This window comes from Struthio camelus, chromosome 2, assembly GCF_040807025.1.
Source record: "Struthio camelus isolate bStrCam1 chromosome 2, bStrCam1.hap1, whole genome shotgun sequence".
Taxonomy (NCBI): Eukaryota; Metazoa; Chordata; class Aves; order Struthioniformes; family Struthionidae; genus Struthio; species Struthio camelus.
Window position 1 is genome coordinate 16,764,947 of NC_090943.1, and position 27,595 is coordinate 16,792,541.

At 40.2% G+C, this 27,595-nt stretch overlaps 1 protein-coding gene and 1 long non-coding RNA gene across 13 annotated transcripts in view; one reads left to right on the top strand and one right to left on the bottom strand.

Moving 5' to 3' along the window:
* NRP1 (neuropilin 1) overlaps positions 1–12,744 on the top strand; it is a 115,145-nt gene extending 102,401 nt beyond the window's left edge. For 2 of the 4 annotated variants that reach the window (XM_068934391.1, XM_068934393.1), the window contains exons 14-18: positions 1,210–1,347; positions 4,750–5,024; positions 5,516–5,609; positions 7,631–7,687; positions 8,949–12,744. In XM_068934391.1, coding sequence (XP_068790492.1) covers positions 1,210–1,347; positions 4,750–5,024; positions 5,516–5,609; positions 7,631–7,687; positions 8,949–9,238 — 854 coding nt within the window. In that variant the 3' untranslated portion in view covers positions 9,239–12,744. The remainder of the gene's footprint in view (positions 1–1,209; positions 1,348–4,749; positions 5,025–5,515; positions 5,610–7,630; positions 7,688–8,948) is intronic. The other 2 variants (XM_068934392.1, XM_068934394.1) reach the window with 1 other exon arrangement.
* LOC138066288 (uncharacterized) overlaps positions 1–27,595 on the bottom strand; it is a 79,457-nt gene that overhangs the window by 31,088 nt on the left and 20,774 nt on the right. The gene's annotated exons all lie outside the window — the stretch shown is intronic.

Genomic DNA, 27,595 nt, shown 5'->3' on the forward strand with positions numbered 1-27,595 from the left:
AGAAGAGATCAGCCCCACATCTCTGGCCAGCCTCAGGTCCCAACACACTTCCCAATGTCTCTATATTTTCCCACAACAAACAAAAGACATTCTAGGGGTTGCATTATCTTTCACTGGCGGTTTTTTTTAAATAACGGGGAAGAAAGTAAAAGAACAAAATTCTTCCCCCAGAGCTGATACTGATGGCAGCACAAAGTCCTTTGTTCTTAGTTCATACTTGCAGAAAGCATCTCATTAAATTTTTCCTTAATAAGGAGTGAGTCATGCCTGAGAAAAGACTTCAGGATTTGGTCACATTGCTGTGGGAAGGATATTGCTCTACTGGGAGTTGCCATTGCTCAAAGTGAGGTAAAAGTTCATGCCAATGGGGCAGGAACCAAAAATCCAAAAGACTGCAAACTGGTTCTGAAAATGAGAAATGCAAGGAATTTATATGCTATCTTTGAGTAATCTTTCCATTCAAATTCCAAGTTCCACTGAAAAAAATAAGCTACTTTGTATTAAACCTTTGGGCAGAATTGAAGAGAAGCTGAAAACAAGATATGATCTCATCCTGACCATAATACCAGACTTCCCTTGTTTTACATGGAGCTTGTTTTGAAGCTTATTTTGAGTTCATTTGGCTATCAGCCACATTTGTCCCTTTTCCTTCTCAGTTTGTCCATTTCAATGCTGCCATCTTGTGGTCCTATTTAACTGTCTGGAAGATGCTGAAATAAGTTTATTGCTGAAGCCATGAAATATATATTTCACCAGAAATCCTTTTGTGCCAAGGACATTCCATTAGTGTTTTTGACTTTCTTTTTATTTTTCTCCAAATCATATTGTGAGTTGCTACACAACATTGCACAGTTATGGCAAAAATAGATATTAATAATCAGCAAATATTTCTGGTGAGTAAGCCAGTACTTTTTTTTTTAAACCATAGATATTACAGCGCAGTTATCAGATAACGCATGCAAATATGAAGAATAGTCTAGCCACATAAAATCACAAAATATGGTTCATAAAGAGATAAAATAAACATGTCATTTGCTAGAAATAGTCATTCTTCATCTGCTTCCTAGCAGCTCGTTATGACTTGTCAGAGTATCAAGTAGAAATGGCTCTCTTAGTGGCCGAGTAAATGTATTTGGTATTGAAGTACAATACCTAAATTACACAATTAATAATCACTTTTCCTCCTTCCATTTTCCTACTTTCCTGCAGAGTTGCCGGTATACAATTTCAACTGTGGATTTGGCTGGGGTTCCCACAAGACTTTGTGCCACTGGGAACATGACAACCAGGTGGATTTAAAGTGGGCAATCCTGACCAGCAAAACTGGGCCTATTCAAGATCACACAGGTAATCATGAGTTCATGACTTAGACATTTTACATGGGAAGAGGTTGTTTAATACCAAAGTGCCTTCCAAAACCAGAGAAATTGCCTGCTGAATGAAGTAATAATAGGTAAAATAAGTATAGTCAGAAAGGTGATTCTCTAGGCAACCTTACTTAATGACAGTAATTGTCCCTTCTGTTGGGGCATAAAGGTCATTTATTGTTAGGAACTGAAGATATTCCCTACTCCCAATTACCCATTGGATAAACCCTCTTTGGTGGAAAAACATCTGAATGACCAAATATTCTGCAAAAGTCATTTAACAAGTGATACAGTCATGAGCAAATCTCATAAAATTCCTATTTGTAGTTACAGGAACTGTCCACCATGGAAAGATACTATAAGTGTAACTTCCCCAATGGACTTATCTCATGTCCTACTCCTCTCCAACGGGAGATGGAGATTCCAGCCATCCCTTCACTCACACACAGCTTTTCCAGAAATATCACTCCAGGAAACTGAGTGGTTGGTTTTGTAGTATCTAACTCCTGCTTCTGCATAATGAGGCAATAAATATGCTGCTGGATAGTGGAGAAGGGAGGGTGCTGTGTGACCCACACATCCTTTGGCTTTAGTGTTCCCTTGCATACGTGCAGATTAATCAAATGTGTTAGAGATGAATCCCCCTTCTCACTTCTGCAACCCCTTTGCCTAATGAGAATGACAAGGAAATTAGACAAAATTGGACTTCTTAAATTCTGAGACACTTTCAATTGAATCTTAAGACAAGCACAGTAGTTTTAGGAAAAAAAACTTATAATACTTTGACTATAAATGGCATTGTACAAATAAATGGCATCAAATTAACTAAACGCAGTTAACTGAAGTGAAGGCTGTAATGGTGGAAAAATTGATGTGAAGTAAAGTGAAATCGCTCAGTAGGATCTGACATTGAAAGGAGGTTAAAAGCTATGTTAGCCAGAGACTGACAAAATCTAAAAGGCATGCATAAGTAAAGCTCTAATTAAGACAATGAAGACAGAGTTCCTGACCCAGCACTGCAATAATATTCTGGAAATGAGAGCTATCTGCACTTTGCCACCAAGGATTATAGAGAGACTGAACCTGTCTTTAATCAAGAGATGAAGAAATGGTATTCTTTAAATGAGATTTTGTTGTTTCTGCTGGGCAGAATATTCTGCAATATTGCAGAAGACTTATTCATTCTGTTAGCTGTAGCTTCAATAAGTCTTCAAGGCAGCCCTTTTGCTCCCTACCACACTAACTTTCAGTATTTTCCACAATTTCCTTTCAACTCTGAAGTGATCTTTACCTGCTGGATTTGCCATTCAGTTGCCAACAGATAGAGGGATGAGTGTGAAAGCAGATCACCAGCAGTTTGAATGGCACTGCCATGATGAACCAGCCCCTCAGTGTGACCATTACTCAGCAAAGCCTGCTTAAATATTGGGAGAACAGCAACAAGCAATTCCCAGTCATATTTTGCTCCTAGTTGCACTTGTAGAAAGTTGCAGAAATTCCACAGAAATGATTTTTAACAGCAATTGCTTTAAGACAGCAGGATATGCTGTATGCCATTTCAAATTATACATGTTATGATTAAATCTGGCTAGAGTTAGGTTTTCCAACTGAGACAGCTATCCTAATGCTGTGATTGTGTTCCTCTTTTCCTCCCTTTGGATTTCCCTATCACCATTCTTTGATGAGATTTGCACATGTTTATGCTGCTCTCTGAATAGAAGCAAAGTTGGAAAGAATATAGGCACAAACACTCCTGCCTAAGAAGTTGGACGAGATGTTATTGCAGTAAGATGGAAAAAAATACAAAATTTTTTTGGCAATTTACCTTTAATTCCTACTATAAAATACTTCCAAAGACCAGATACTTCCATATATGTATTGGCCAGGGTACCTCTGACTGCCTATAAATGATCCTAAGAAGAGGAAACGTCCTTGTCTCACATTAGAAGAATTATTTATCTTTCTCTTTCGTTAGTCCCCCTCCTGCCAGCAACTGGGTTTAACCCACTCCTCTTTGTTCCTGGTTGATCTTTTACTACCCTGTCCCTCTTATACTCCCCCGAGTGGCAGTACTCATCTGCCAAATGAGCTCTTCACCAGTGCAGGACTACACCATTACTCCAGCAAGTTTCATTTTTACATTATTTGAAATGAAATTCAAGAATATCATGCATAAGCAAAGACCAATGCTGACAAAACATCACCCTCCCAAAATGTCCTCTTTCGCCTCTTCTTGCTTTTCTTTGCTTTGGTATGAGCAGTATACTATACTTCAACACGTGAGAAATAGTATTTCTCATTATTCCTTTTCTCCTTTCTACTTTCAAAATAACTCTACACTAATGCCAGTAAATGCTGTCTACATCCCTTTGTGTGAGCACATCACATATGCAGTCTACTTTTATCAACAGCAGGATGAACCTTGTATTTTTCCATCACAGTTCTCTGCTAAGAAGCTGTTCAAAAGCTGACTATGAAAAGAATGCCTGGCTGGTGTTAATCAGAAATGCTTCACTCTCGTCAGTATCTTACCTAGCATTATTTTGTTACCAAACTAATTACATTCTCACATTTTTCTCCAAATATCATTAAGCAAGTAATCTTCAAAGTTAAGGATATTGGTTGTTCAGATTTCAAGGTGCATAAATCCATTATGCTCTTCAGAAGATACCAGCCAGAATCTTAATCTTTTGGGCAACAGCGCAAAAATATATTCAGAGCCCAATGTGTTGTTCCTGAAATCAAGGGAATAACTCTGGAGGTGACTTTCCCCCAGGCACGATCTGTGGCGATGCTAGGTCTCTATTCAGTAGCACTGTTTAGATTTCCGTCCCTGATCTCTGACCATGGCTGTTCAAAGTTATTTTATTCTTCAGTCTTCTTCCCATTCCAATTTTGCCTTCTCAAACACAGATTACTTTAAACAGAGATTAAAAATAGCTCTTTGCACGATTAGTGTGGAATAGGCCCGGGGGGGTCGGGGGAGTTCTGTCTAGCCTGCTGAACTGGGAATGGCTCCCTCTAGCAGGCGCACACAGAGGAACAGAGTATATATTGTTGTGACAAACATGCTTTTGCCTCCTTTCCTGAGCAAATGAAATGACTTCTGTGCACCCTGTAGTGAACACGGCGTTGCAGTTGACTACGGGCACAAAGCATCCTGGTGAACAGCAAAGCGACTGGGGGAAGACACAAGCTCCCCTTAGAGCCCATTCGCTTTGTTAGAGCTCCCAAGCCGCCCCCCTCCGCCTCTCTCTGTTGTGAGACTCCTGGCGGATCAGTGTGGAAGGGAGACAAAACGACTGGGGACACCTGGGGTTTCTTAGGTTAACAAAGAAAATGAAAGCTGGTCGCTATTCCTAACACAGTCCTTCTGTCACAGTAGGAGATGGCAATTTCATTTACTCGCAAGCTGACGAAAGCCAGAAAGGCAAGGTCGCCCGGCTGCTGAGCCCCGTGATTTACTCGCAGAACTCTGCCCACTGCATGACTTTCTGGTATCACATGTCCGGCGCCCACGTCGGCACCCTGAAGATCAAACTGCGATACCAAAAGCCTGACGAATACGACCAGGTGCTGTGGACCCTGAGTGGGCACCAGGCAAACTGCTGGAAGGAAGGACGCGTTCTTCTTCATAAGTCTGTGAAACATTATCAGGTGAGCTTCTTCACTGATCTAACAGAGCCAATGCCGTTAGGACCTGCCTGGTCATGTTTCATATGTCATGGCAGAAAATGTCACTGAAGGATTTGTATAAACAGCGTAGAGATGAGGTGCTGTTGCTGTGACAGTAATAACAGTGGCATATTTCATGGTATTTCAGATGACAGCGATACAAGCAATTTATGATAGAAGGCCAAATAAATGCTTTAGAAATCATTTCTCATCTGTCACAAAACGGCATCCTTGCCACAGCTTTGCTGCTGATGTAAAAGTCTTTAATAAAGGAATGAAATTACAAAAATTCATATTTGCATATATAAGTTCATAAGGGCATACAGTGCACATTGGCAGGCCACAATCAAAGTATATGAAGATGTGGCATCATGACAACTGAAGATGCGTGCTTAACAATTAATTAAGATTTTCTGAACGCTGCAGTTGGGTGTTAACATGAAAGCAATGTGTAAATTATCTTATTTCACCAGGTGGTTATTGAGGGAGAAATTGGAAAAGGAAATGGAGGAATTGCCGTGGATGATATTAACATTGACAATCGTGTAGCACAAGAGGATTGCCGAAGTAAGTATGAATAGCAAGAATTTATAGAAATTTCATCCAAAACACTATCTATTTTGTTTTGATAGCTGTTATTTCTGTGACAAAGGGATAAATGTTAGTTGACTATACTGGAAATTTTGCACTGAAAACATCATGATCTGGCCCATAGCTTTATTCATTACTCAAGCAAAACTCCCAGTTTTATCTGTTACTCCCAATGAAGTCAAGAAATTGTTACCTGCGCTGGTAACAATGGCACTCATGGCACTTCCGCTGTACATTTCTGACCATTACTGACATTAGTTAATTCATATTTTGTTAATGTTAGGAGAGACTAGGAAGGCTGGTTTTACTTATCATCCAGAGCACACAACCACTGTGTTTGAAATCATTTTAAAAATGCCAGTTCCTAGCTAGGAATAACAGTCTCAGAAGAAAAACAGCTATAGAATTGCAGAAGACAGAATTAAAAGGCAGGCTTAAGAGATCGTCCGTGCAATATGCTGTTGTTCATGGGAACTTGCGGTGCCCATGCTCCACACTGATGGAAATCCTGGGATTGCTGTAGCATGGCACAGCGACTGACGGTAAGCACCACTGGGAGCTAGGCTGGCCTCAGTATCATGGCAGTGCAGTCTTTTGGATGGGAATTAGCATCCTACCAACATTGGTCAGTGCACATTCACATCCTCACATCTCTCCCTGTATGTTACATTACTATTCTCTCTGATTTTTTCTGCTTTTCCTAATGCTCACAATTCCAATTTCATTTCTTCACCACTTTTAGATCACTTACCACCAAGCCTGCTTGAATTCTATCCTAGGTTTTTCAAAGCACTGTGTCAAACAGTTTATGGGCAACCAGATATGGTGCAACGGCCCCTGCTCTGTCCTCTGCTGTTTTTTAATTCTGAGGTTGTTGTGACTCACTGGCTGTAGTTATCAGCTCCTAGACACGTGGGACACTGAGTAATGTTAGCACATGGCCTGTTCTACCTCTCAGCCAGACTATTCCTAAGCCACTACTTCAATCCTTTTATTTTTGGCCAGTCTTGAGTTATTTCAGTCACTGATGATCACATATGCATTGCATACTGCACGTAATTTGGCCACAGCAACCCCAGATAAACACAAGCAGCTAAACCCTGTCCTCCATAGTGGAGATGAAGTAATGACCTTTATAGAGGAGAGGGAATAGAACCGAGAAGCTTTAGCATCAGAACTATAAATTTACGCCATTTGCATTGGCAGTACAACTGTGAACGATAAAGGAGAGTGTTCCTCACCCTTTGTATCTAATCCCCATCTGAAGATAACATGACAGACTTCAACGACACGATAATTTCACTGCAGGACGAGAAGACTGTACAATCTCTGTTTATTGTGCAGCCCATCTCCTGCGGCTCACTGTATGCCATCAGAGTGACAGCTACCAGCAAAGTGAGGCAGGACACACTACACAGGTCCTCCTGCAGTGTCCTCAGGGCAAAGCAGAGTGCTGGGACCACAGCAATGATATTTGCCAGATTCCTCTGCCATTTTGCAACCAGAATGGCAGAGGAAAGTAACTTCTCTCCTTCCTCCACACGCTTCAGTTATTCAAACTAAAGACAAAGATTTTAGCCTGTGGGAGCTAAAGCCAAATGCTACATCTGCAGCCCCAACACAAGTGGTCTCGCTGCAGTCAGTGATGTTATTCTTGTGATTAACTATGCCTTCACTGATGAAGTGTTGTGGAATTGGGCTCCAAAATTGTAAATACAATGAATGAGATGCTAATTTATCACACTGATTTCTCTTTCCCAGACATGGAAAACCCCTGCTGATAACTCTAAAACTGTGCCAAGATTGGGCGGAGAGGAGTTTTCAAATCTTTCTTTTTTCTCCATTAATTTTCAGAGCCCATCATAATGAACAGTTCTGTCAAGCTAACATAATGATGCTCTGACACAGAAAAATCTGCTATACCATTATTGCCTGCATGATAGTCAATCAGTGTTTGTAACCCTAATAATCAATGTCAATTCTCTTTGCTTCATTAGAATCAACTGATGTGGAAAATGAAACAAATGAAGAAGACCCAGAAAGTAATCAAACAGGTAAAAATTGTGCTATTTTAAAAGGGAATGAATTAAAAAGTGTATTTTCATATGAATGTGTATGTTCTATTTATGTATTTATAGACGTGGTCTCTAACTGTATATGGTATTGAGGTTTTTTGATTTATCTAGATCAGATACTAAGAAGGCTTACATTTATTCTAAGGATGACATCTTTTTTTTCTATGTAGTATAATCTTATGGTTTGTTATTATGTATACCTATTTCAAACCTTTCCAATCTTATATACACATATTTGTTACACTGTATACAGACGCATGCATGCATGCTATAGTTCCTTAATATTTTGTTATCAAGATGACATGTCCAAAGTTGAAGAAAAAAATATAATTATATTTTATAATTTATATCTCATGCAGTGTCTACCTAATAAGACTCAAAACTCTTCAGACTAATCATTTCTCAGATCTTGCTGAAAATGTCATTTTATGACCAGTCTACGAAAGCGTTACCCTTTTCAATGATGACAGTTGTAAATGGATCGTTAAGTGGTTTACAATCATCATATTGTCCCAATAATAAAATATACTCACAGTTTTAAGGCAAAGAGCTTAAATTCTTTTCTGTTAAATTCAGTGGGATTGTTATCATCGATTTCAGTGATAGCAGGCTTAACTGAGGCAGATTTTTGGGTTTTTTACTGCAACAATTAGCAGGGTGTGCAAGCAGCTTATCAAATCTTTTTAAGAAACTTAGAAAGAGTTGAGGGGAAACGTTATGATATCCAGCAAACATGTTACGGGAGGAGGCAGAATGCTCTTCTGTGTCCTTTCTTTCAGTTTTTCCATTTCGAGGTCTAATCCTGAAGTCAGTGAGGTGGAGATGGAACAAAAATGCCTGGAGAGTCCAAACTGATGTCTAAAACTGTAAACATTCACACTGAACTATACAAGATTTAATTAAGATTTTGAAACTAAATACTGCAAACTGACAAAACATGATCAAAAGCTCTAGTTATTCATTACCACTCTCCCACTTAATAAAAGGCAGATTCAGACCCCCTACTAAGATACTGCAGATTGAAGGACTGGAGAACAAAATGAAAAAATCAACAACTATTTGAGTAGTATTACAGTTTTTAGCTTTCATGGCTGCTTCCAAGAAACTAGGTTTTCAAATTATGCAGCTATTTGTGTCAAAATCCTCATATCTTTTCTCCAAATTTCCAGCTCGTCAAACAAAGCACGTGCTCTAACCAGAACCAGTTCTGAAAGTTTTGCAATTCTTTGTTCCATTTCAGGGTTTACACCTCCATATCATACAGATGAAGACTATGACGATAACATCTCCAGGAAACCAGGCAACGTCCTGAAGACCCTAGATCCAATCCTCATTACTATCATAGCCATGAGCGCACTTGGCGTGCTTTTAGGAGCCATCTGTGGAGTTGTCCTGTACTGTGCCTGTTGGCACAATGGGATGTCGGAGAGGAACTTGTCTGCACTGGAGAATTACAATTTTGAACTGGTCGATGGTGTAAAATTGAAAAAAGATAAACTAAACACACAGAATTCTTATTCAGAAGCATGAAGGTATAAAGCGACTAGAGAAGTTTCAGAGAATTGGAATGGAAGGACATAACTCGGTCGTGCTGGGGAACTGTTGATCTTCTTTTACTGTACAGGCTGAAAAGTGCATTGATGACACTGAGCCAAGCTATTCTCAGGAGCTTCAATGAGTGTGTAACGGATAAACATGGACAACAGTCTGTGTTAACAATCTGAATCATGTACAGTCTGCTTTTTCTGTTGGTTTTATTTGAAATAATCAAATGCTGGTGTTGAGACCAAGTATGATTGACTTATAGTTCATTATGTCTTTCTTTCTCTCCCTCTCTTTTGTTTTCCTTTAATGAATAATTTTGATTTTACCGTGCAAAATCCAAGATGCTGTCACAAAATGTATTCAGTGCGGTCCTTTGGATGGACATGCTGTCTGTAGCTCAGTGCCCAGAAAATGTTGGAGTAACAGCAATTTAGTGGACTCCTGCACTTGTATTTGTGTATAATTGCTCGTGTTGTGCATAGGCAAAGAAGGGTTAGGATGTTTTTGAGAAGTACTGCTGCATCAGTACCGATATAGTGTGTCAGCTCTGTTTACGAAGCAATACAGTCAAATTTTATTGATGTTTTTCAGTGTTGTACTTTATTTTGTGCTTGTGAACTCCATAAAAGAGTATGTGCCATCATCAGACACAACTGGCAACCGAGTGTACTGCCTAAAATCAAAACAAAAAAGTCCTTGGCACTGGCTAGTGTATGTCCTCTCAAGTGCCTTTTTGTTTGTACTGCTTCTCATTGTGTTAACATTAACTACAGTTCTGCTTCTCTCTAGTTAAGGCCCTTGTCTTTAATCATATTCTGATGGCTGACTGACTAAAAAAAAAGTATATTTTAGTTTGAGAAAGTAGCCTCAGCAAGGCAAGGGCTAATCAGATTCGACAACTTGGCTCGATTGTTCTGCTTTCTGTATTTCAATTTCATGTCTCTTGACCCTTTTGTATAAAGCTGCAATATCCCCTTTTATTGTTCTTTCATATAGAATGTATTTTCAAATGTAAAATCTCTCCCTCGCTCTTTCTCTCTCTCTCTTTCTCCCTCTGAGTAGATTGCATAAGCATTTGCCGTTGCCAAGGAAAGAAAACTGCAGCTTTAACTTGCTGGTAATGGCAAAGGATTTTATTAGAGTTTGTGTTAAAAAATAAGGGAAAATTTTAACTTTACCCTCCAAAGTCGAACTTTGGGTTTCTTCTTAACAACATAAAGTGACAGTATCTTTTTTCCTGAAGGCATGAAATATGTGTTCTATCCTGAACAACTTGCCTGTTAATTACATGAGGGAAAATGATTCCCTTACTGAAAAGATTGTCTTTAAAATAAGAAACTTTCCTCCTCCTGCCCCCACCTGAACTGAGTTCTGTTCTCTCCGTCAAGTCTGTATTTTCATGCTAATCAATGCTAATTGGGCTTACACATGGCTACTGAGGGCAGAATAAAATCTCACAGTGTACGTAGGGTGTGTATGTCCTTACAGCTCTGTTACATCCGATCAGCATTCCTCCCCAGGTGCTTTCTCTTTGACCAAAAAGAAAGCTCTTTGACACAGCTTCCTGGTGCCCCTGCTCCGCAGACAGTGTTAGACTCAGTGAACTGAGTTATTTAAAGTCACAAAAGTGTATTTGACAATTATGTGGCAATTTTTAATATGCCAGGGCAAATATTGTTGGATAAATAATAGTAACAGCCTATACAGCTGGTCCAACAGGGTGAGAAGAGACAAGTTACTGAAGGCAAGGCTGTGTTGCCCTCAGGTGTCCATAGGAGGAGGTGAGGGGAGTGCTCAGGTTTTCTGTGGTGACCCACAGGCTGCATAACTGTATTTTGGGAGGCTGTGAAAGAAAGCAACTTTAACCTTGCTCCAGATACCAGCCAGCAGGAAAATCAGTGCAAACACCAGGGAAAGTGATGCCCTGAAAAGTCCGCACTCATATTTTTCCTCACTGAAGTAAAGGGGGATGAAGGAAGCAGTTCGGATTTTCTGAGTTAGTCTTTTCCAAAATTGCTTTTGTAGCACAGCTATGAAGTATCTTGCCCTGGATTAGGACTTGGGAAGGGCTAATTCAGCCCTGAATTGCTAGAGCAGCAGAAACCACCACTGTTTATCAATTAAATGTTTGGAAGCATATTGTTTAACCAGTACAAACTATAAAAGAGAAAAGCCAGCAGAAAATCCCTCAGTTACGTGGAAATTCAGGAAAGGGGAGGGAGATCAAAGGTAAAAATAGGAGTCTGGAAAGTGAAAATATTTTACAGGAATACAGAGTAGAAAAACAAGTGGACAGTTGCTAATTCAAAGGACTCCTAAAGGAAGAGACTACGGTGAATATTTAAACACCTACTTCAGGTCACCAAACCTTAGATAGCTAAATTGGAAGAGCGGCCTCCACAGGCTCCTTATGGAGACCTTGGGCCCCCGAGAAAGGAGTTTGAGCACCTAACGCCCAAAAGTTAGGCCGTGAAACTTCCATTCTAGAGTGAAAAACTGGCCTTGCTAGCACAAGTGACAAACTCGCTTTAGAGTTTCACTTGTAGCTAACAATGTAATCTGACCATATTGGTATCGCAACAGCTAGTTAATTAACCCAAAGGAAAAAAAAAGATTTTTCAGAACTATTTTCAGCACACCATCATCGTGTGATTCAGTTGTGTTAGGATATGTTCTCCTTAGCTCAAAACACATCGAGTCGGTTAACCCCTGACGGAGAGGTTCATGCATAGATTGCCTTGAAGAGAAAGTCCCCTTTGGGGAGCCTGATCCAAAACCTTTTGAAGCATTCTCATGGATTTCAATAGATTCTGGAACAGCTCTTGGTCTTGGTCAATTTAAACGGTGAAGGGTTTTTTTCTGCTTTAAATACTGAGAATAGTGAACATAAAAAGAAATATATCTCCTTTGTGGTCTTCAGCCCTTAGTATGATAATGAAGATCTAGCACTGAAGATTTGATTTCTCTGAAGGTAATAGAATGAAAGTTACTCTTCAATAAAGGAAAAATGATACTGCAACTTTACATTGAAAAAGTATCTTGCACTGATAAATATATTTAAAAAAATTATATGTTTATAAAGTTATTAATTTGTAAAGGCAGTGTTACAAAAATGTTCAGTTTATATTGTTTTAGATTGTTTCATAATTTTTAAAGTGTAAAATAACATATTTTTTTCTTTATTGAAAAACTATAAAAATCTTCTGTAGTAAAATGATTTCATTTTACTGGTATATTATTGCTTCATGTTTTGTACCATCATAAAACTTTGTGCAAATTTTTTTTACAGAAATTTTTATTTTCTATGACAATATGACACTTGTAAATTGTTGTTTCAAAATGAACAGCGAAGCCTTAACTTTAAATGACGTTTGTATTCTCAGACACTGAGTAGTAAAAAAAACCACATAGAATTGAACTGTAACTTAAATTTCCAAACGATGACTACTACATTCCAAAGAAACAGTTGAATTAAACATTTTCATAAAATATCCCATACCTGATGTATTTTATTATACTAAAAAATGGATTTTTTTTTTAAATGGCTGTTTTTCATTAGCATCTTGCAGCAAGAACAATATTTTAATCATGGTCCCATTTGCTGGAAGGTAATTAGTTAAAATAAAAATTGTGATATATTTTGCTAGATTTAAGGTGAGATTTGTTTTACCTTCCTAAAGTTAAGCTTCTAGTCTCATTTGGCTGCCTAGACTATCCTTATACTTGGTGGACAAACAGACACCTTGGCAGCACAGTTCACTCTGGCTGTCTCAGAAAGCTGGCTGAGGTGGAAGCTTCACCGCCCCCCTGCCTCATGCCTAGCTCTCTCCCTGAGGGCAGGTGGCTCCTCTACGTGCTTAACTTTTAGACACCTAGAATTAGGTAGGAGGGATCCCACTCCACTCTGTGCCAAAAGACACAGATTTAAGAGGACAAGTCTGGCACCACTGTCCAAATACGGGGACCGGCGTCGTTGCAGTGGGAAGCCCCAGAGCAGACCTTACACGGGTCATAGGTGTATCCTGTGACACACTCTTACCAGGCGTGACTTTCACCAGTAAGCAATGTTCATTTTTGACAAGCTGCTCCACTAAATCCTGCATCTCTGCTCCAGTGGTAAGGTTTGTAAAGGTGAACTCCCTGCAAATTCCTGCTGGAGTCAGCAGGTTTTACCCAGCCACGCTCAAATCTCCCAAAGCAGAGCTCAGGTCACTGGCACGAGAAAACGCTGCAAGACCCGGCCATCCAGCCTAGCTGACTGTCAGTCCGGTGCTGAACTTCCCTGTGGAATATCTAATCATGGGTAGGGAGGCCTACAAGATATTTTTATCCAGATCAGAAGCTTTAGAATACAAGTCTCCTATTTTATGTAATACTTACCTATATGTTTCTTTTTAATACTGATCAGTGTGCAAAAGCCCTAGTCCTACTTCACTTTGTACACATGAACAACGCATGTACTGTCAGTATGGTATAAGTCTGCATGTTCATGGACATGCATTTTACTTCAGCTATTTTGCTACTCCAGGGAAAAAATGTTGTAACCATGCTCAATTTGCTGCTGATTGTGAAGCTTGAAAAGAAAATATCAGATCTTCCCTCCTCAAAGGAACAGCATTGTGGGTACCTGTTTAAAATATGAGATGCAACTACAGGAAAGCTTCTGAACATAATTTTGCTTTGTGATAACTGTGAGGGTTGCTCTCAGAAGCTCGTTGTGAAAGCTGTTGTCCATATAATCACTACACCCAAATTCTTTTAAAATGTACTTCATTTCTCTCCATTTCTGTGATAACTAGCCACAGGCCTCGTTGAGGGCAAAGAAGTAGCAAGTGAAATTAATTACTGAAAAATAAAAATCAGCAGAGTACATTGAGGATCAAGTTGAGAAAAGAAACACACGTATTTCAACTTAAGAAGAAAATTTTCTCTTTACTTTATGGGAAATTAATTAGCCTAGAAGGTACTTAACACTAAGCCTTCAGTTTTCCACACTAAATACTGGTAGGTCAGATAAAGGATGGACAGAAATGATGCAATGGGATCTAGTAGTCAAACCCACCTGCACAGAACTGAAACTTTCATTTCAGAACCTAATTTGTAAACTTGAAAGAAAAAGATGAGCAGAAGTAATAATAGATGGGTCAGCTGCAGATAACCGCTGCCAGGGGTACGTACATAACCCTGGAGCTCAAATATTAGGGTCGGGGTACGTAAACAGGGTGTAAGGCAGGGAGAGACAAGCAAAGCCTACCATTACTCCACCAATCAAACATGCCAGCTCTGAGACAGCAGCCACATATCTGCAGCACTGAGCTCAGTCTCACTTCCCTGTCTTTCAGCAGGACATAAAATACAGCAACACAGAAAAAGGCAGGCATACAGAAGAGGCAGGGACAGCACAGCCGATGTCACAGTTGGGTAAAGCCCAAAATGACAGTAGTGTACAAACTTGTACAAACCTGCCTGCTGGACCAAAGCTACTGGCTTCAGTGGAAATAAAGGTTCCTTAGGGTAAAACCACCCTTTATAAGGTATACGAGGACTTAACAGGTGCATACTGGCCTATTTCTAAAGACGATCCTCGTGCCTTTTATCATGTGCAATTAGTCTATTTTTAATTCCATTTTCCTAACCAACTTTCCCAGAGCCAAATGCTGAAGTTGATCTTGATTTTCAGATCACTGGTAAATTTGCTGGCACCATGGATGCTAGATCCTAGAAGTAATTCCCGCCCCATTCCCTATTTGTCCTGTTCTCTGCAAATGCATTATGCCTAACTGCATATAGGTTTAAGCAACATTCATTTATTAGAGCTTTAATTTCTTCTTTTATAGCACTTTATGCATCGTCACCCATAACCACAATTTTATCTACAAATGTTTGTTAAATTATAACAGAGTGTATCTTATTTTTTTGTCATGGGATACTCCTCATAGCTCTTTTATTTGCCCATTAGTCCCCCTGCAGACCCTAATTGCTTTGCTACAGTAGGTCAGTTCCCTCTATAAACTTCTGCTCTCACAGTCACACACAATCAAACTCTAATCTTATCACCTCAGGACTGACAGTATCTCAACACTATAACTGAAAATCTCATTAAAAAGTCTTCTGGCATTTTTCACAGATGGATGGAGTCTTATCGCGTGTTCAAATCTAATTCCACCTTCAATAATCATATTCTCCTATTTAAATTTACATGGTTATTATTCATCTCTAAGACATTGGATTCATGTCTCTGTCACTGTACAGCATCACTGTGCGCTGTGTTTCCGTACAGACAGTTGTACCTCCATAATGGGTGAGGTGGTTCCTATCAAAAAAAGGAATTAGAGTCCTCCTGGAGTACCTTCAGTACCTGGGAGAGAGGTCAGGAGGTGTTCATAAGAGGAGAAGGGAAGGAGGAGGTTTGGCAGGGCTTGTAAGTTGTCGTCATGACAAAGACTGTGTTTTAATTATGAGGGCTGCACGGTGAAGGGCTTGTCTGAGGAGACATGAGCATTTCGGATGACATGAGCTGCAAAGGGAATTATCAGAAAACTCCCAAGTTCAGTTCCTCCATTTTTCCATCACAAAAAAACTTCACAACGCTCAAAAAATGCTGCATCACAAAAATCTATCTGGCAGTTGGCATCCACTTTTAAATCCCTAGGCATGGAGGAACGGAATGGGATACCAGGAGATAAGAGTCTGTTAGCTGAACCTAAATAGCAGACTCAGCACTCAAAGAGGCAGACAAGTGCTGACCTCTCTTTGAAGACCTGGGAAGCATTTCAGGACTATAAGACGGGCATTTTTCATGCATCATTTCATCTTGAGAACTTTATTCCCTCTTCTCTGTGCCATGTTGCTCTATGCAGGTTTGCCCCAGTTGAACTATTTTTTATGATTTCATACTGTTAATATATTTCTCCTGAGGATGATTTATGCTTCCCTCCCTGTCCAAATACCAGTACAGAGCATCTGCCTTCTGTATTTCAAAAGCTTGTGCAGCATAAATTAGCCCTGGCTGGTGTCACGCATACTCTGTGCCATAAGAAAAGAGAAGAGGCCACCCCATCGCACCCCTCCTCTTCCACAACCCTGCCATGGCCGTATCCTACCCCCTCACCCACACATCAGAGGCTCAGACAGTATGCCCTTAATAAATTATCTCCATTTCAGGATGAGCCTCACTGTTTTCCACATCAGACCTGATATCTTTGCATTAATCCCTTAATTAAATATTGATATCAGTCTTCCTACTTGATATTTACATTCCCGCTTCATAATTGTTAGCATACAAGAGTGGGTCACTTTCATTTTGCCTTTAGAGACTACTAACTAAACGCCAGTGTTTTATCTTTCTCTCCTTTTAACCTTCTAATCTGACTCAGTCTCCTGTAGCTCAATCAGTGAGGAGAAAAAAAATGAGAAAAATGAAAACAAAGGCATAGCAATGTTCCTTTTCTATCTATCTATGAGAATGAAAGACTCACTGAATAAGTAGAAAAAAATCAATTTCTTTTCATTTTGAAATGTGCTTTTGCAAGGTGAAGAGGAAAGCCATTAAGCTGGTTGGAGGTGGTATCTGAGATGTCCGGGAAGCAGTAAGAAGACTGCCACTGGAGCCTTCCGAAGACTGCCATATACCATCTGGAAAGGCTTAACAAGACAGCATAAGTTATGGGAGCACACAAATACCAGAGTAGGCAGGATGTGAAGACAGAGGTTTAGCCCAAGGGTGGCTGGCAAAATGGAAGGAAAGCAGGAATATATTTAATGTCAGAAGTAGATGAGAAAGGAACTTTTTTATTCCAGACTCTGCTAGGCTCCCTTTTAATCAATCCTCAGAAGATGGAAGGTAAAACAAGGAATGAACTCACATACACCTCAATCCCACCAATAGTTCATGCTGATTAATTCATGATATACAGTTAATGAAATATCAAGCAGCTCTGAGACTGAGGCTAGGAGAAGTTGGTAGGGTTGCCACCAGGGTCTCTGACCCTTAACATCAGCTCCAACATAAGATGTCTCTTTTGCATGCACCCTGAACTGCTACACACAGGAAGAGATACCACTTTGCATTGCCATTGTCTGCCTATTTATATTTTTCCTGCTATAGGCCATATTGTCTTCCCCTTGCATTTCTTTTGCCTTTCTTCTTCTTAAAAAAGTACTTTCCAAATAAGCCAGGGGCCCTCTGTCTTGCTTGGTGCAGGGCACCCTCAATTCCCGCTCGTCAGCATGGGAAACGCAATGCGGGATCAGACCTCCCATTTCCTTTGCTGATGCTGCTCTGCTGCCCTAGCCCTTCGTGGCCTGCTGACTTGTTTTGCATTGCTATCTTGTTTGCAATAGGAGGTCACTGAAAGTTCACTTCAAAACTAGACTCTCATTTCAAGGCCATATTCTGTCGGTTACCAAGGATCATCTCTGATACTTTTAGTAAGTCTTTTCACAATCTATTCCCTTCTCTTCATGCATACTGAGGTCTTAAAGTGGTCAACTTAAACCATATATCTTGACAAAGTGGCTGAATTACTGCTGCTGAATGGTAGGCCATTATCCACAATTAGTTTATGGCTCTTAATAGCTATTATTGCAAAAGATGGATTTCTCTATAGTCTAAGTGTCTTACCGAAGATCCTGTTAGTACTCTTGCTTACAAAAAGTTAAGTGGTAGCTGCTTTCTGCAAAAGATCAGGTTACCCTCCAAGCTGGAATAAATTGGTATCAGCTTATTATTATGGGTAATAAATAGGTAACGTGCGTTATGAGGACTCTTTCGTTCTTTGCTATGTACTGTATATAATAATGTAAATGTGCACAGCACTATATAGAGAAATGGACTGCAGAAATGCTTTGAAGATGTCACTGTCTAGCTTAAGAGAAAAATACTAAATATCTATTAGTCACAAACAGAGACTATCATAACTTCTCTAAGAGTAACATCTTTTCTTTTTCTGTTTATAGAAGTATGGTGGTTGGAGCAGTTAGAATAAGTGTGTGTCAATTTACTGGAGAAACTATGGATTTATGAGTCTCCTTGAGGAAGTGCCTTCTGATGAAGGACATGAAGGAGCAGAGAGTAGAGGCAGAGTAGATGGGGTCATGAACTTCATTTTACTTCTCATCATGAGTAATAGTGCTAAACTGATAGTCAGTCAGATCTCTCATTTTCTTTAATTTAACGCTTTTCTTCTCGCTCCCTGCATTACTGACCCCACATTATAACTGAACCATGTGTTTTATTACAATGCTAAGCACAGCTTTAAACGCACATGAGAAGATTTCAGTGCTCTTTATACTGCATAGTTACGTGTGGTGAGTTTTGTTCCTTTCACATAAAGAACCATCTCAAAGCTAACAACTTGTATTATTTTAATCAAGCCTAGTTTCGCATAGGTTGTGAACTCTAATACAGATTGTCATTTCTTCTGGGCTTCCAACATAATGCACAGCTCAGCACAAGTCTGACCTTTGTAGTTTCATCTTGGCACATACTTGTAGAAGGCACTTCATTAGACACCAACTGCAATAGAGCTTTCAGACTTTTCACTAGCCTTTTTTGGAGCTGCTAATGATTACCAGTATATACATTTTAACCAATAATACATTGTCTGTGTATTTAATATATTAAGCACAATACATACATACCTCTTGATATGCAGCTATGATTCTGCAACAGAAGGTGAAGAAGGACTAGAAGTACTAATGTAGAGGGTTTGTCTAGAGGTAAAAGTCGATATGATTAACAAATGGTTATTAAATATATGAAGGTTTCACTCAGGTTTGGGGCTTCCTCGTGACAGTGCAATGCACTTAGAAACACAAAGAGCATCTCTACAGCAGAAGCATTTTCAGGACACTCTCAGGTTGCTCTTCTAGCTCACTCCCTCATTCAGATTTTACCATCTAATGAGAGAGTCTTGGCAACTATTTTTCTCAACTACTTTATGGATCCAATACTTTCTGCGTTGGAACAATTCCTACTTAATATTTATATTGTGACAGTACCTGCAGTATAATAAGATTGTGGTCCCATAGCGCAAAGCAATGTGAAAAGATACAGAAAATGTACACTCCCGTCTCACGGATGGGAACTGTAATGCAAATGTTAAATTAGGGTAGATGGCTGTGCACCCAGTGTCTCTGTCACGAGCCTTTGTTGCCAGCTCCATCTACTGTTATTTCTAGGGCTGTTGCTGTTTTTTACGATCAGCCGCTATGATCAATGCTGCTATGAATGTGGTTAGTCTTCAAGGGCAGTATTCACCTCGTCTACCTACTACCTCATCTAACTATCTTAGTTAAATGTCACCTACACAGCACAAGTCATATCCACTGTTTCAGACACCTGCCTTAGAGTGGGTTGAATTTTCCACTTGGAGTATCAGTTTCCATTGTGTATAGAATATCACAATGCTTCAGATTTAAAGGTTTAAATTTTAGATGAAGAAACTGAAATGAGATAAATTTCCTGACTATTTCTAGTTATAAACTAACCAGTGGTTGTTTCGTCTGGTTTTCCCAGGGACCAGGATCTGAATTGCTTTGATTAATTTTGATCACAGTTGGTATTGACATCTTAAATATTGGTCTACCTGCTAACGAGAAGCAAAACTTAACCATTTAGGTTACAGTAGGATTCACAATAACCCATAGATTCAATTTGAGTAATGGAGGCAAATAAATACTCAGAAGGTAGACAGAACATTACCTCCTTTGTCACTTTGTCATCTGCTGCCTACATAAGTGTGATACACCTTAAAGAAGTCATATCCTACCCTTCCTACTTGGGCAGACTTGAGTCTGACTGTGTCTTTATTCTGAATCTAGAACTGGGAACTAAATTTGGATTTTTTTTCCATAGGCCTGCTTGAATTTCTTTCTTAAACGGCTTTTCGCTCTGGCTGACACAAGCTAATTTATACTATATTCCTACAGTACTGCAGCTTATCACTGTGGTCAATCGCTGCCTACCTCAGAGTCATTTATTCATTTTCTCACTTCCTCATTTTACATTTTGGTTTCATTTTGATCTATATGTATAACTTTACACGAGGCTGGTTTTTTCTCCTTAGAGACTTGAGCTACCTACAGTCTTATTGTCTAACACTCCTTCTGAATTCCTGAATAAAAAGCATACATTTCAGAAGTGGTGTTCTCTGCTTCCTCTTGGAAGTGTCAAGCTTCTGCAACATATAGCTGTATTTCATAACTTGCCAAGCAATTTAGATAATTATATTAGAGGGTTTGGTAAGTATTTTTTTTCAGTAAGAAACACACTTACGTTCATGAGAGCATGAGGGATGACCTAAAATCACTGTGTGCTTTTGATATAGAAGGAGTCAATGTGTACATGTTAATGAGAACGGACAGACCCTTGAAATGACCTGGAAGAAACTGCCAAAAGTGTTATTAAGCATTATTATAGCTATTGTTATCGACACCAGTGTGTTTGCAGTGATCCTCCAGGTCTTTTCTGATTACCTTTCATTAGCGACACCTGTATTTCTCATCTCAAAAGTGCATTTTAACTAAAGGGTGATGGCGTGTCTTCCTTCTTTCTGCATTATATGGGCAAACAGTACAGGCCACAGTATATGGCATGCAAATTGCCATCTTGGTGAAGTTTTTTCTGATTCTCAGTGCTCGCTGCACCAAAGAGAGATAGTTCCCACATTATCTCTATGTTACTCTTCAGATATTGATTTGGAAGTCTCCATATTCTGAAGGGATTTGATTTTTATCTTTTCCAAGTCCATTTTCTGTTTCTCCAGCTTGACTGTGCAAGGCTAACATAAGGATTTACCATGTCTCTCTTCAATCACTCTAATAAATACCTTTTTCTTTTATAACTATTGCCTCAGGTCCAGGGCAAGTTCTAAAGCAAATATAAATGCATAAAAGAGACCTTAGGTGCATATGTATCAAATGGCTGGAAGATGTACAAACAAAATACATAACTGATAGAGGGACAAGAATTGACTCATCATTTCCAAGTCCTTTAAATAGCGGTGATTAGATGTCTTGAAATCCACTAAGCTATGCTGAAGCTGGGGAAAGAACTGAGCAATAACAATTTCCCTGCTCCTCCTGCTTCCAGTCCTCCCAGAGTCAATTCTACAGGCCTTTTTCAAGTAAAACATCCCTGAAAATTAGAGGGAGCTTTGCATGAATAAAGGAAAAATTTCAGGGCCACTCTCCGCTGTCGCCAGGTCAGAGGCAATGCCAGTGTTTTAGAGGACTGTTAATAGATAAGTAATAATAAGTACTATTGTAAAAAGAAAACTGCAGAGTAGCTAGAAAAAATGCAAAGTAAATGTTAACCAATTGCAGAAACAGAGAAAAATGAGCATTAGTAATAAGCACAGACTTTCAAATATTAAATAATAATCATCATATTTTGCACTGACCATAATTTTAGTTTTCATCATTACAGCTTGGATATAGCTCCCTAGCATGGAAGGTATTTTTAACACTAAATCCTGCACAGCAGTTGATGTTACCGTATGAAAACTAGGCTGTGGAAGTTCAGAATGTAAGAAAACCCCAGATGGCAAGTTTCTACTAACTACTGTTGCTAACAAATACATAAAGCCAGTTTTTATGTCAATTCCTAAACTTAGTAGCTCCTTATTCCTCAAATACTTGAAAAGAATTCTGATTCCAAGATACGTTGCTTGGTGCATAACTGCATACAGATACTGGTTCACCTTAGGCACGTAACTCAAGAGACCTCATTAAAAGTCCAGTTTAGCTATTCTGAATTACTGTCTGGGAGAGCTTATTCCTCTTTAAGTACAGAGGAAACCTTAGAAGAAAACTCTCCTCCTCTCCTTCCCCCAAAAGCAGTTCTAATGCTCTATGCCTGCTGTAAATTACTATTCAGTGCAAGCCAAAGTATCAAGAACTTGCTGTTGGCAAACAAGTCATGATCATTCAGCAGTGTTGCAGTTTTACTGAAACCCTCCTGCTCTTAATTTCACTGGAAAGAATGAAAACAGAGGCAACTGATTAATATGCACATAGAATCTGTCCAAGATTTTTGACCCAAGACTCTAGTGGCCACCATATGCAGCAGGATAAATAAGCAGTATTTTAAAATACATCTGTAAGACCTGGCATCATCTCAATATTCCACACACAAAAGAACTATATTACAGTAAAACTTATTTGATGGCCATTAGTAGTGACAGGACTTGTCTTTTTAAATTCTATCTCATTTCTAGAGTAATTGAACTCTGGTGCAGCTGCTAGAAGCTGGAGTTCAACTGTCCAATACATCATTATCATTTGATCGTAAACTCTCTTCTCCAAACACTGAGAGCAATGCAGGATGAACTCTAAGAATGAATGTTCCAAAGAACATGGATTTTTTTAGACCTTTAAAGCAAGCTACCTCTGTGGACTGAATAAAAACATATCTTATCATGTGATCAAGATGAAATGATCCCCTGCAGTAGAGGTTTGGCATTGTGAGAGCATTTTTAAAGCTTGGCTTGAAACCTGCTTCAAGACAAATCCAAGTATATTGAAACAGTTGCTGAAGAGCACTTAAAATAGTCTATATGTTATATCTAATCCTAGAGTCTATGTGTACAGAATGATTAAATAAAAGTAAAGAGATGTACTTCATTATGCAAAGAATGTGACTGCAAGGTTTCCTAACATTTGTCTTCATCTCCATGTGGACGATGATTTCTATTGTTTTCTTCTGCTTGTGAAATAGAAGCAGTTGTCACCAATGCCTTTTTCTTCTCAGTGAAATAAGAGCATTTGGCTGGGGCAAATTGTCCAATTTTTCTACCTATTGAACACACAGGTTCAGTTCTCTCTTTCTGAAGACTTTGTACTGAAGGCCTAACAAGAAGAAACACAGCTTAGTCATATTACTGCCTTCAGCACTTAATTAAAGAGGGTGCTACTAGAAAAGTGGATTTAATCCCAGTGTTTTAATTAAATTCTAGCTTGGCACAAGTCCACCTGTCTGGGTTCAATTGGATATAGTTCTCTTCCCTCCTTACTCCAAGCATTACTGTTGACTGCTCCCATTTAACTGCTGCAGTGATTCTCCCAATGCATTTCAGTGCAAATGAAGCCAGTCCTTAAATATAGAAAGCCTCTTGTATAAAAGGGACTGTAACATCAAAGCTGTTACTTAAGACTAAAGTGTCACACCATTTACATGTTTTAATTGTCTGAGCCAGGCAGTTGCGTTCACAGTCTGATGACATAGTGTTTGTGCTGGTATAGCCACGCAAACATGAAGTCTGCTGGCATGCACAGACTGCAAAAATTAGTTTGGAAAGGCATCATATATACTGCTAGCAAGATCCAAGTTATCACTTCAAAATTAGGCTGGACATGTTTATACAAGCAGCAGCGACTTCACTATGAGTTATAGAGGGAACACAGTTTTCCCACTCAAGAGCTGCGGAGATGATGAAGTCAAAACCCTGAATGAATTGAAGCTGGCCAGTATTTTTCAGCTTAACTTTATTTTTCTCTGAAAATACTAACTAGTTAAACACAAAATTTTTCAGAGACTCAGATTTCTCTGGGGCAGAGATGCAACAAGAAAGTTACAAAGCTCCTAGTATTAAAACCCCTAAGTAAACAGTCTAGAGGTAGTTAACCTACAGTGTAGAGGAGCTGAATATGACTCAATGTCATGAATTGGTTGACCATATGGTGAAAAGGACTCTGAATCAAGCAGATAAGTATACTCACCAGCCTATCGTTCTTTCATCAAAAACAAAACATAGCAAAACGGAGATCTCATTTTGTTCCATTGTGGGATACGAAGAATTTCATACCCTAACGCAATTCTTGAAACAAAAACCTTGGTTATTTCCTGTCGCTTGCCAAAGAGTTGCTGAGGCATACCGTGGGGAAGAGGAGGGGGCAAAGGTGGAAGGAAGGAAGGAAAGAAGTTTGGAAGCAGGAAACTTGGAAGGAGAGAGTTAACATCCTCCTGCAAAATACCAGGAAAGAGTTCAAGCTCTGAATCACAGCAGTGGGATTCAGCGTCACGATCCCTAGTCATCCAAAAGCAAGATATCAGGTCTAAGCAAGCTATCCAGTCTCCTGTGAATAGCGATGGGCACCTCCAGATGGCAATTCAGCCCGCCACTCTTGGATGTTTATCTTAGAAAAAGATGAATCTTTGGTCTGCTCCAGTGGCCATGCAGCTACGTGCCACCACTGACTCAAGGCTTCTTAGTTAATTAGAGTTGAAATATCAACATATGCATCACTCACCACCCCCACAGCCTGAACGCTCTCTCACATCGAACTGTTACTTTTACACCCTTTTTACACCCTTCTTCAGGCATAGGAAACAACTGTTGTAAGATATTTGACCTTCTAGAGAGAATACTGTTAGTAAGGAAAAAACACAGAGCATGTAGTTTATTATTTTCTAAGACTGCTGGAAAATAGACTAGTCTCAGCACAGATACTGGTCTGTACCAGTATGATGGTTGTTTTCCCTTAGGTGACATATGTGAAATATTGAGACTACACCCCTTCCCCACATGAAAGTACATATCAAGAAGTGCACATGTTTACCAGCCTAAAAGTCAGGCCACATAATACCGGTAGGACCTATCAAGCACTTGCCAGTTTCACTCTCCGAAAATAGCATTCTGCCACACTCTTGTTTTGTCTACCTATTTTGCATTTAAGAAGACTTTTTGCCAGATATGAAGAGTACTAGTGCATAAGAGATATTAAGGAAACAAAATTCAAAGACTTTATTTCTGAGAATAACTGCATAACTAAGTAGTAAATCATACCGCAATGCGCATTCTTAGACTGAACTTACATGACTCTGGCACACTATGAAACTAAATGCTTTCAGTTGCCTGGCAGGAGGAGAACACCTAACGCAAAGTTGCATGGGCCCAGATCATCTTGCCAGAGGGGTGTTTTGTTTTGTTCTGTTGTTTTAATTTAGGATTCACAAAAGCTGGTAGACCCACAAGGTTTCATCCCGAGCAAATTCTGGAAATTAGAAAGCATCTTTCAAATTCATCTCAGTTTCAAGTGCCCAATAATCTCATGCTGCTAAGAAACACGCAGATCTTGATCATTGAACCGGATAGTGCAGGGAGCGGTTTGCTCGCTGCTCCCTGCTGCGCACAGTGCTGGATCCAGCAGCTCCAGCCCAGAGTCTTCCCAAAGGTGAACCAATAATCCATTTCTGTGTTTTCACCATCCTTCTCTCTTTCATGACTCCTAATTTTAAGAACTACCAATGCCACTGGCAGGCAATTTTCTTTTCCTCCGTGAGGCAGTATCCCTCCTCTATATAACCTTGCAGACATCTTGTTACTTTGTGAGTTAACTTTACTGTCGTGATTAGTCTTCAGCCTTTGGAAGGCTGGAATAGGGCCTGTCTGCACTTAAGAGATAAATGGTCTGGAAGTATTTTTATGCTCTAAGATTCTCTAACATTAGTTGTACTTTTAGTTGGGCTATTTTTTATTTTATAGTGATATGGGGTAGTGTCACAAAAAAGAAACTGATAGCCCTAATAAATGAGGACCTGAGAAGTCCCTGTAATCTTCCACCCACTGAAAACAAAGAATGGAGTTACAGATTAAACATAAGCCTTGGCAAATTTTTCATGGGGCATTCCTCCCTAGCTTGTGGAATAGCTCTGCCGTTTTTCCACTCTTTTCCTGCCTACCAGTCCCAATACGTCCGTAGAAGAGTCAGGTTTGCTCCCATACCTTCTGTGGCAGTACTAACACCACGAGAGGCTCAGGGATGAGTGAGAGAAGTCACTGATACCCTGATTCCCTGCCTAGCACAAAGATAGTGCTAACTAGGTCCAAAGATGAAAGGACTGCATAAAGTGCAAAGAGCCCCCTCACTTCCAGAGCTAATCTCCTGCTGTGGTGCCTTAGCTCCGCCATCCCCGTGCGTTGGGACCACAATACTGGGGGGCCAAACCACTCTTTGCGATCCACACACGGCTTGCCGGCCTCCCCAGCCTGCTCTCATTTTCTTACATCAGATGTGCCAGAGCAAGGAGGGGAAAACAGTAGGTCAAATAACAGGAAGGGGAAGACTGCAGCTTCTACCAAGGTCCCTCTACGCAAGGAGGCCTGCTGGAAGCAGGATGAGTGACTTGCACGTGTCCGCCTCCCCGCCCCGGGGGAGCAACGTGTGACACGCACAGAGCCAGCAGACTGCAAAGCATGCCTCTGATATACGGCATCCTGGAAGCAGGAAGGCGGTGGTAGTGCGGGTGTCTGCAGAGGCGGAGGGCAGGGAATCAGGCACGGGTTGCAGCTGGAGCAAGGTAGAGGCTGGGCTGGGAGCTGGGAGGCATCACCACGGGGTAGTTTGGAGAGGCGGGAGTTTGGGATGGATGATGAGGAGTTCATGGCAGATTCAGGGAGAGAAAGGGAGACTGCAGCAGAGCTAGGGCAGTGGGACTCGCGGGCCTCAGAGGGTGGCTGAGGGAGAGGCTCTCAGTCAGATGAAAATTTTAGATTGTGGCTCCTAGGGCCTGGCGATATGGGCACCCCTGTCATAAGCATTTAGAGGCACTTTGGGTTCTGTCTTTCCCAAATGAGTACTTGTAACTCGCCTTGATGTTAAGGAGAATTACATGCACACATCAGTGAGAGAATAGACCCTCTACAATGGGCATGTGACAGCTAAAGTGCATCAGTCAGCAGGGAAACAAAAGAGGTCATAATTTATGTAAAAGGTTCATTTTTAATGTAAATGCTGCCCCCAAATGCTCTGCTTACCAGCCTGAATCTGTGGTATTTGGCAGTGGAAAATGAAAGGGGTGAAAAACTCACTGCTGGCAGGTAAATGCATAATGTGATAGATTGATTTAAAATCCTTGTCATCTCCCTTTTTCACCTGCATACATAACGATCCTCTGTTAGTCATTAGGGCTCCTTGTACCTTCAGCACTCCAAAAAAATATTGGCTTTGAAATGATATTTCATTGTTAAGGAATTTTTGTCAGTTAGCTCCATTTATCGATGTATCAAAGCCATTTTACAAGAGAGAGTCTCCGCTTTGGCACCGCTACCGCATACATTACATGCCTTGTGAGGGCTTGAATCTCATTCCAGCAGGCACTGGAGGTGCCAAGTGCCAATGAGTTACATAATGAAACATGCCACCGGGCATTTGAGGCAACAGCGAGATGCTGAACGAATCGAGCCCCGATGTATCCTAATGGCAAGCGATGAGAGCAGCAGCATTCGGGGTCACAGGCAGGCACGCGCTCCGGCTGCCACTGCCCGGCAAGGGGAACAGAGGGCTCCACTGGCAGAGCCCCGGGGTGGATGAAACATACGCCACCAGCCAGAATTGCTC